This window comes from Arachis hypogaea, chromosome 19 (assembly GCF_003086295.3).
Source record: "Arachis hypogaea cultivar Tifrunner chromosome 19, arahy.Tifrunner.gnm2.J5K5, whole genome shotgun sequence".
Taxonomy (NCBI): domain Eukaryota; kingdom Viridiplantae; phylum Streptophyta; class Magnoliopsida; order Fabales; family Fabaceae; genus Arachis; species Arachis hypogaea.
In genome coordinates, this window is record NC_092054.1 from 44547338 (window position 1) to 44557861 (window position 10524).

General features: G+C 37.5%; 1 protein-coding gene across 2 annotated transcripts; it reads left to right on the top strand.

Moving 5' to 3' along the window:
- The first annotated feature begins 4037 nt into the window (after positions 1-4037).
- Positions 4038-5822, top strand: LOC112779758 (uncharacterized). Of its 2 annotated transcripts, none has more exons than XM_025824094.3 (4): positions 4038-4174; positions 4279-4383; positions 4496-4897; positions 5598-5822. In XM_025824094.3, the coding sequence occupies exons 1-4, from the start codon at positions 4136-4138 to the stop codon at positions 5613-5615; spliced, it is 564 nt and encodes a 187-aa protein (XP_025679879.1). In that variant the 5' UTR covers positions 4038-4135; the 3' UTR covers positions 5616-5822. The 2 variants fall into 2 exon arrangements, with proteins under 2 accessions (XP_025679879.1, XP_025679880.1); XM_025824095.3 differs by having other exon boundaries at positions 5601-5822.
- The last annotated feature ends 4702 nt before the right edge of the window (positions 5823-10524 follow it).

Consider the following 10524-nt stretch of genomic DNA (forward strand, 5'->3'; position numbering starts at 1 on the left):
TTAAAGTCTTCAACCATGATATGCCTTGGAGGTTGTACACCCTCCTCAACATCAAATTCAAACTCCTTAGAAGGGGGGCTCTATGACTGGGCTTTCCTATGGACGTTTTGCATCTCCTAAGTCTTTGACCACTTCTTCCTTTTCAATAATTCCGGCTTCCTCCACTTGTTCCAGTATAAATTCATGCTCCTTACTGTCCACCAGAGTTTTTAGTGTCTCATTCATGCTACGTTCTTCATTAGATTCTCCACATGAAGCCATGGGTGTTCCTTGAGTGTCCGAACATCTGGAAGGTAATTGATTTATTGCTTGCTCCAGTTGATGAAGGGTTGCATGAAATTGATCTACTGTTTCCTTGAGGCGAGCCTGTGATTCTTAGGTCGATGGATATGGACATGGTGCATATGGAAGTGGTGGTTCTTGGGGGTAATTGGATTGGAATTGGGGTGATTAAGGTTTAGGGTCATATGGAGGTGAATGGTTGTGGGTGGCTTGTGAGTATGGTAGTTCAAAGCTATGTTGAGGAGGTAGTTCATTGGCATATGATGGAGCTTGTTGGTAACTACAAGGGGGTCCACCACATCTATCATCTTGGTACGCACCTCGGAATGGCTCTTGACCATAGTAATTTGGTGGAGGTTGGTTGTCACGAAAAGGTCCACCATAACTGTTGTCTTGGTATGCATCACAGAATGGTTGTTGGTTATAGCGCATTGGAGGGGGTTATTGCCAAGAGGATTGATCAAATCCTTGTGGCTCCTCCCATCTTTGATTCTTCCAACCTTGATGCCTATTTTCATTATAGTTTCCATTTCTTACAACAACATTGGAACCAAACTTAAAGCAACAAGGGTGAGAATTCATAGTAGCTAATAAAAGAAAAAATTAAAAACAAAAACAAATAAACAAGCGAAAAACAAATATTTACAATTGATGAGCGGATAATTTATACGCTTTTTGACATTGTTTTTAGTATGTTTTTAGTAGAATCTAGTTACTTTTAGGGATGTTTTCATTAGTTTTTATGTTAAATTCACATTTCTGGACTTTACTAGGAGATTGTGTGTTTTTCTGTGATTTCAGGTATTTTCTGGCTGAAATTGAGGGACTTGAGCAGAACTCAGATTCAGAGGTTGAGAAGGACTGCTGATGCTGTTGGATTCTGACCTCCCTGCACTCAAAGTGGATTTTCTGGAGCTACAGAACTCTAAATGGCGCGATTCCAATTGCGTTGGAAAGTAGACATCCAGGGCTTTCCAGCAATATATAATAGTCCATACTTTAGCCAAGAATAGACGACGTAAACTGGCGTTCAACACCAGCCTTCTGCCCAAATCTGGCGTCCAGCGCCAGAAAAGGATCCAAAACCAGAGTTGAACGCCCAAACTGGCACAGAAACTGGCGTTCAACTCCACAAATGGCCTCTGCACGTGCAACACTTAGGCTCAGCCCAAACACACACCAAGTGGGCCCAGGAAGTGGATTTATACATCAATTACTTACTCATGTAAACCCTAGTAGCTAGTTTATTATAAATAGGACCTTTTACTATTGTATTAGGCATCTTTGGTCTCAGTTTTAACCCATTGTTCATCTTAGGAGACTATTGATCACGTTTTAGGGGGCTGGCCATCTCGGCCATGCCTGGACCTTCACTTATGTATTTTCATACGGTAGAGTTTCTACACTCCATAGATTAAGGTGTGGAGCTCTGCTGTTCCTCAAAGATTAATGCAAAGTACTACTGTTTTCTATTCAATTCTTCTTATTTCTCTTCTAAAGATATCCATTCGCACCCAAGAACGTGATGAAGGTGATGATTATGTGTGACGCTCATCATCCTTCTCCTTTATGAACGCGTGTCTGACAAACACTTCTGTTCTACATGAATTAAGCTAGAATGAATATCTCTTAGATCTCTTAATCAGAATCTTCGTGGCGTAAGCTAGAATGATAGCGGCATTCAAGAGAATCCGGAAAGTCTAAACCTTGTCTGTGGTATTCCGAGTAGGATTCGATGAATGAATGACTGTGACGAGCTCCTAACTCGCGATTGCAGGGCGTTAGTGACAGACGTAAAAGGATAGTAAATCCTATTCCAGCATGATCGAGAACCGACAGATGAATAGCCGTGCCGTGACAGGGTGCGTGAGCATATTATTCACTGAGAGGATAAGATGAAGCCATTGACAAGGGTGATGCCTCCAGACGATTAGCCGTGCCGTGACAGGGCATTGGATCATTTTCCCGAGAGATGACCGAAAGTAGCCATTGACAGTGGTGATGTATCACATAAAGCCAGCCATGGATAGGAGTAAGACTGATTGGATGAAGATAGCAGGAAAGCAGAGGTTCAGAGGAACGAAAAGCATCTCCATTCGCTTATCTGAAATTCCTACCAATGATTTACATAAGTACCTCTATCCCTATTTTATTATTTATTATTCGAAAACTCCATTATCAATTTATATCTGCCTGACTGAGATTTACAAGGTGACCATAGCTTGCTTCATACCAACAATCTCCGTGGGATTCGACCCTGCCCTCTCAATGTTTGTTTACTTAATTTTCTCCTTCATGCAATTGAATTATGTTGATGCTTTATTTGACTTTTTTTTATACAGGATGAACAATGAAGGAAATCCCAAAAGAAAAAGGTTAAGGACCCTATCACAAATAGAGTCACAAAGAAGTCCCTTGAAGATGAGGAGTCCAGTGAAAAATTCAGGAAAAATACAATTCACGAGTGCTTATGCATTGTTAAAACAATTTCAAATCAAAAGGGAACATGTTTTAGCTGCATGTGGGGATAGTAGTAAACATGAGACAATGAAAAAGGGCAAGATGCCAAAGAAGAAGCTGACAAGAGTTGACGATGAAGGTCAAAGCAAAATGGCAACCAAGAAGATAACAAAAATGAAAGACCATGAGGATCAAATCAAGATGCCAACAAAGAACTGCAACGAAGAAAATCATCTAGTCAAGATGAAAGCCAATGAAATTGAGGGTCAAAGTGGGAAGAAGTCGTCTAGGAAGAAGGTGCCAATGAAGAATTCAAAGGTGGAAGATGATAAACCCAAGATGAATAGTAATGAAGCTGATGGTCAAAGCAAGAAGCCGACCAATAAGAACATGCTAATGATGAAATCGAATGAAGAATATGCCAATGAAGAAGAACATAAGATTGAGTCTCTTATCCCGGCTATGACTTTGGATGAATTTTTCGAAAAATATGGGATATCATTGGATGAAAATGATGAAGAATATGAATATGATTATGATGATCACAATCCAAGTGTTGGTGATAGTGGTGACAGTCAACTCGGTAATGCCTTTATCCTTTTTTTTTTCAATAGCAAATAGTGAAAGACATCAACCTAACTCTTGTATTTAGTTGCTTACTCTTTTATTTACTTCATTAGTATTCTTGTTAATGTTCTCTAGTAATGACATTGGAAATAGGTACCAAAAATAAAAAAGTTCGTGGTCCCACCCAACTCAAGCATATTCATGCTATGGAGACACAGATAGAGTTAACATGGTGCAACGGCAGACCTATAGGCCCAACAAAGACTCAGGTTCAATTGTTTAGTCGATTCTTAGGTACACTTGCAAGAAACTCTAATTTGGTCACGTTATTATATACTAGTTGGCAAGCTGTTTCAAGTGAGACTAAAACTTCAATGTTGGATTATGCAAAGGTAACTAGACCATTCTCCTTTTTAAATTGTTTACAATTAGGCTTAGCATTGTATGGTAAAATAACATAACTCACTGTTTATTCATAGTCTAAATATAAAATTCCAAGTGATGCTGAGCCTTGGGTGATAGATACCATTGGAGAGTCATGGAAGCAATTTAAGAAACGGATAAAAAAATATCACTATACACCGTACAGCTCATTCAGAGAGATGATGAAAAATCGTCCAATTACTGTACCTGAACTGCATTTTAGGAAATTAGTTCAATTTTGGAGTCTTGATATCATCAAAGTAAGTTATTTTCACAACTTTCTTGGCTTTATTAATGGTATTGTGTATTTAACTAACTTTATGTATTTTTGTATTACAACAATATGTAGGTTATTTCTGAGAAAAATCGTGAAAATAGATCCAAACAAAAATGGAATCATCGAATGGGACCAGTTAGTTTTGAATTAGTACGCGCTGAATTGGTATCATATTTGTACTTCGCATTTAAGTATCTTTACATCTTTCATGTCGTCTATGTTGACTTCATCTGTGTTGACTTCGAGTAACCTTGATGGTTTCTTTGTAGCGTGCAAAAAAAGAGGGCAATGAAGATCCATCACAGTCTGAGATGTTTGTTGTAACTCGTACTAACAAGAAAGGAGAAATTGACTCGGGAACACAAGAGACGATTGTGAGTTGTTTAGTTTCGTAGAAATGTACACTAAAAGAAATGTGTAAATCATTTTTTTTATTTTCAGCATATGCGCACATGAACTTATTACAATTTTCCTTCTGTGTAATAGGAACATCTTCAAAATTTGAAGCAAGCTGGATACAGTGATGATGAAGCGCTTCAAACGGTGTTTGGAAAGGAGAGACATGGTAGGGTTCGTTTCTATGGTCGATCAGTCACAAAATCCTCTCTTAAAAAGGATAAGCAAATCCGACAAATGCAACAACAACATGCTGAAGTGGTTTCAACTATGGAAAAAAATCAAAATAACTTGACTTCCAAGTTGGATGGTTTAACAAGCTTGATCAAAACGGTGTTGCAACAAGTTAATCCTGGTATGAGTGCGGAACAAGTGCAAGTAATGATAGAAGCTGCCCAACAATCTCCGCCTGATGCAAGTAGTGCACCAAATGATGCGAGGCGAAGCATTCCTCCTTCACTGGGATCGAACCATGTGTCAAAAGATATGGAAGTAAGTACTGTCAAAATGAGTAGTTAAATTAATAGTGGCTGATTGCTTAATAGTACCTGATTGTTGTTGATGTTAATTTTATTGTTGATTTTATTGGCTAATTGGCTCCATGAGCACGTGTTGAATAGAAGGGTAAGAAACTAATTACGAACTAAGATGCATAACCTACCATTGTTTCTCTTCAGAAGGTATAGAAAATTAGATAAAGCAATAATAATACATGAAGGTGAAGGGGTAGCAATCAGCATTGAATTAGTACTCAGTAATATATAGCAATCAGTATTATTATTATTTTAAAATTTACTTTGTCTATTGATTTCACACTCAATCTGGTTTTTCTGTTTCGCTGGTGTTGATTACTTGATTTGTTTGATGGGTTGGAAGCTAATAATAGTATTTCGGTATTACCTTGTTTTTTAAGCTTCTATTTTGGTTGCGGTTGTTTCTTTGTGCTGGATTTTTTTCAGTTTTAAGCGACTTCAACAGGGGAGTTGAAGTTCCACTCAAAGATAGATTAAAAACATATAAACATTACCAAATGGCTCAAAACCACATGCAAATGCTCCTTGTTATTTAGTGGTTGAAATTTTCATATTGATTGACTTACTTAACTTGTGCTCCATATTCATTACTCAACTGCACTGCATGCATCATCAAAAATATTTTTGTTCTGTTCTAACTTCTTTATTTCTTTTGCTAGCAGGAGGATATGATGTGAAGAAAATATGTTCAATACAAATATAAGATGGGATGGGTCTTATAATGATTTTGGTTATCTAAATGTATTATTTTGATGTCTTCTTTACATTTTGATAAGAGATTTTATTCGATAATACATGTAATGGATAAATTACACTCTATTTTGATTAGTGTTGTAATGGATATCTACTTTTTAATGAAACTTTTATGATTTACATTTATTGAATTTCTCATTCTTAGATTTATTTTGTGATTATCATCATTTTGGAATGTGATTATGCTTTAAAAAAATTTATAAAATAAAACAAGTTACCATAGATAAGTTATGGCCACCGTTTTAAGGAGGGGTGACCATAGATAAGCTATGGCCACGGTGAAAACAGTGACTATAGATAAGGTTATGGTCACTATTTTAATGCGGGGTGACCATAGACGCTATGGTCACGGTAAAAAACCGTGACCATAGATAAGGCTATGGTCACGGTTTTCATGTGGGGTGACCATAGAGGCTATGGTCACGGCCAAAACTGTGACCATAAATAAGGCTATGGTCACGGTTTTGGGAAGGGGTGACCATAGAGGCTATGGTCACGGTTTTAGGTAGAGTGACCATAGAGGCTATGGTCACGGCCAAAACCGTGACCATAGATAGGGCTATGGTCACGGTTTTGGGAAGGGGTGACCATAGAGGCTATGGTCACGGTCAAAACCGTGACCATAGATATGGCTATGGTCACGGTTTTAGGTAGAGTGACCATAGAGGCTATGGTCACGGCCAAAACCGTGACCATAGATAGGGCTATGGTCACGGTTTTGGGAAGGGGTGACCATAGAGGCTATGGTCACGGTCAAAACCGTGACCATAGATATGGCTATGGTCACGGTTTTAGGTAGAGTGACCATAGAGGCTATGGTCACGGCCAAAACCGTGACCATAGATAGGGCTATGGTCACGGTTTTGGGAAGGGGTGACCATAGAGGCTATGGTCACGGCCAAAACCGTGACCATAGATGGGCTATGGTCACGGTTTTATCGCGTGACCATAGATTAACCTATGGTCACGGTAAAAAAACGTGGCCTAAAGTGCCAGAATTTGAACATTACAACCGTGGCCATAGAAACCGTGACCATAGATAAAAAAACCGTGACCATAGGTCTATGGCCATGAGAGAATAGGCCACGGCAGAAAAACCGTGACCATAGGTCAAAAACCGTGACCATAGACCTATGGTCACCCTTTTCACTAGCTATGGTCACGGTTTTTCACCGTGACCATAGACCTTTTTTTTTGTAGTGCATGTGTGTTATAAATTCTGAAAATCATGAGAAGCAACAATAGAGGCATAAAATGGGGCCAATCAATTTTGCAAGAGTGCGTGTTGATTTTTGTAAGGTCATGTTTGAGTTAAAATTCTCTACTCGTGATTTTTACCTAATTTTAGTATGTTATAACTTTATAATTGTCATCTTGGTATGTATCATGAGAAAAAAGAGAACAAAGAGGAACCAAATCAAGCTAAAATGTTTGTTGCAACTCAGAATGGACTAAAAGGAAAAATACTTGACGTAGAAACACAAGTTGCTATTGTAAGTTAGTCTATAATTTTCTTGTTTTAATTGCTGTTTTATGGCTGTTATGGTTACTGTTTTAGTTACTATTTTATGGCTGTCGTGGTTGCTATTCTAGTTGCTACTTTATGGCTATTTTATGACTGTCATAGTTGCTGTTTTATGAATGTCGTGGTTGCTGTTTTATGGCTGACATGGTTATTATTTCAGTTGCTATTTTATGGCTGTTTTATGCCTATTTTGGATTGCTGCCTTTATTAGTTATCAATAGGTTGTTGGATTAATTATAAGATATTCATATTTATATCACTTATAATTAGAAATATATAGGATAAATGTTTAAAATTATTTCTAAAATATTATCGTGTATTGGTTTGCCCTTCTAAATATTAGATGTTTCAAATTAATTTTAAAAAGATATAACAATGAATAAAATTGCTAGTCCTTTTGTGAATTAGATTATAAGGGTCATAATGATCTATGACATGTGTGATTATTTAGATGATAGAATAACTAATATAACTATGATTTTATTTTTTTTAGGAGAATCAATTTGAGGCTCTAATCTTTTTATGATTAAATTGATCATTCTTTCATTGAATTTTTATCACTAAAAATAGGCATATAATATATTTGTGTGTATAGGATAAACTTGATGATTTTCAAGAAGTTGGAGAAACTCCTACCAATGCATTTTAAAAAGTGTTTGGTAAAGAGAATCCAAGAAGAGTTCGATGTTTGGAAAGAACTATTACAAAAATTTCTCTTAAGAAAAATAAAGAAATAGATGAAATCAAAAAACAAAGTGAAGAGAAGATAACAACTTTAAAAATTGAATTAGACCACTATAAGTAACGGCTGCAAGGATTGGAAGATATTGTGAAACTTATATTGCAACAAACTTCTCCTAGTATGAATGTTGATGAAACGCTTTCTCTCTTGCGATCTAAGCAATCGTCTGCAAATAGTGCACAAGATCTAAATTTGATAATTCGACATTCTCCTCTATCGACTCATATACCAAATCATGATTAGGTATATGTGTGCTAAATTATTGTAACACTTGAGTATACATGTTATTGTTAAGTGATGAGCGGATAATTTATACGCTTTTTGACCTTGTTTTTAGTATGTTTTTAGTAGGATCTAGTTACTTTTAGGGATATTTTCATTAGTTTTTATGTTAAATTCACATTTCTGGACTTTACTATGAGTTTGTGTGTTTTTCTGTGATTTCAGGTATTTTCTGGCTGAAATTGAGGGACTTGAGCAAAAATCAGATTCAGAGGTTGAAGAAGGACTGCTGATGCTGTTGGATTCTGACCTCCCTGCACTCAAAGTGGATTTTCTGGAGCTATAGAACTCGAAATGGCGTGATTCCAATTGCGTTGGAAATTAGACATCCAGGGATTTCCAGCAATATATAATAGTCTATACTTTGGCCAAGAATAGATGATGCAAACTGGAGTTCAACGCCAGCTCTCTGCCCAATTCTGGCGTCCAGCGCCAGAAAAGGATCCAAAACCAGAGTTGAACGCCCAAACTGGCACAAATGCTGGCGTTCAACTCCAAGAAGGACCTCTACACGTGCAACACTCAAGCTCAGCCCAAGCACATACCAAGTGGGCCCCAGAAGTGGATTTATGCATCAATTACTTACTTCTGTAAACCCTAGTAGCTAGTTTATTATAAATAGGACATTTCACTATTGTATTGGATATCTTTTGATCCTGGATTGTATCTTTTGATCACTTTTAGATCTCTAGACCTCCATGGGAGGCTGGCTACTCGGCCATGCCTACCCTCTATTCACTTATGTATTTTCAATGGTAGAGTTTCTACACTCCATAGATTAAAGTGTGGAGCTCTGCTGTTCCTCAAAGATTAATGCACAGTACTACTGTTTTCTATTCAATTCATCTTATTTCGCTTCCAAGATATTCATTCGCACTTCAACCTGAATGTGATGAACGTGACAATCATCATCATTCCCTATGAACGCGTGCCTGACAACCACTTCCGTTTTACATTAGATTGAATGAGTATCTCTTAGATCTCTTAATCGGAATCTTCGTGGTGTAAGCTAGAATGATGGCGGCATTCAAGAGAATCCGGAAGGTCTAAACCTTGTCTGTGGTATTCCGAGTAGGATTCAATGATTGAATGACTATGACGAGCTGGGCGTAGTGACCGACGCAAAAGGATAGTAAATCCTATTCCAGCAGGATCGAGAACCGACAGATGAATAGCCGTGCTGTGACAGGGTGCGTTGACCATTTTCACTGAGAGGATAAGATGAAACCATTGACAAGGGTGATGCCTCCAGACGATTAGCCATGCCGTGACAGGGCATTTGGATCATTTTCCCGAGAAAAGACCGAAAGTAGCCATTGACAATGGTGATGTATCACATAAAGCTAGCCATAGAAAGGAGTAAGACTGATTGGATGAAGATAGCAGGAAAGCAGAGGTTCAGAGGAACGAAAGCATCTCTATTCGCTTATCTGAAATTCTCACCAATGATTTACATAAGTATTTCTATCCCTATTTTATTAATTAATTTCGAAAACCCCATTACTATTTTATATCTGCCTGACTGAGATTTACAAGGTGACCATAGCTTGCTTCATACCAACAATCTCCGTGGGATTCGACCCTTACTCACGTAAGGTATTACTTGGACGACCCAGTGCACTTGCTGGTTAGTTGTGCGAAGTTGTGAACCATGGTATTGGCATCATATTTTTGGCGCCATTACCAGGGAAAGAAAGAGTGATGAATTTTACATAATCAAAGTGTAATCACAATTTCTGCGCACCAAGTTTTTGGCGCCGTTGCCGGGGATTGTTCGAGTTTGGACAATTGACGGTTCATCTTGTTGCTCAGATTAGGTAATTTTCTTTTTGTTTTCTTTTCAAAAAATTTTTCAAAAATATTTCAAAATTTTCTCACCTGTTTTCGAAAAAAAAAATTTATTCAAAATTTTTAAGAATAAATTCTAGTGTTTCATGAAGCATGTGAAGCCTGGCTGGCTGCAAAGCCATGTCTAAATTCTTTTGGACTGAGGCTTCCACACCATCAGCATAGAGGCAAGTTACATATTTGATAAGTAAGGAGCAGTATATTCTGATATTTCGCTGAAGCTTGGCTGGCCATTGGCCATGTCTAGTGTTTTGGACCGGAGCTTTCATTGAAAGCTTGGCTGGCTAGTGAGCCATGTCTAATTCCTGGACTGAAGCTTTAGACTAACATGGCAAGATTCCTGGAATTCATATTAAAAATTTTGGAATCCTTATTTTTTTCTTTTACAAATAATTTTCGAAAAAAAAAATCCAAAAAAAAATTTAGAAAATCATAA

What these genes read in the sequence shown, in the direction of transcription:
- LOC112779758 (XM_025824094.3), top strand. Translation starts at nt 4,136, where the DNA reads ATGGGACCAGTTAGTTTTGAATTAGTACGCGCTGAATTG. An exon ending in AATTAGTACGCGCTGAATTG is followed by an intron (nt 4,175 to 4,278) that starts GTATCATATTTG and finishes GTTTCTTTGTAG; the next exon opens with CGTGCAAAAAAAGAGGGCAA. An exon ending in CGGGAACACAAGAGACGATT is followed by an intron (nt 4,384 to 4,495) that starts GTGAGTTGTTTA and finishes TCTGTGTAATAG; the next exon opens with GAACATCTTCAAAATTTGAA.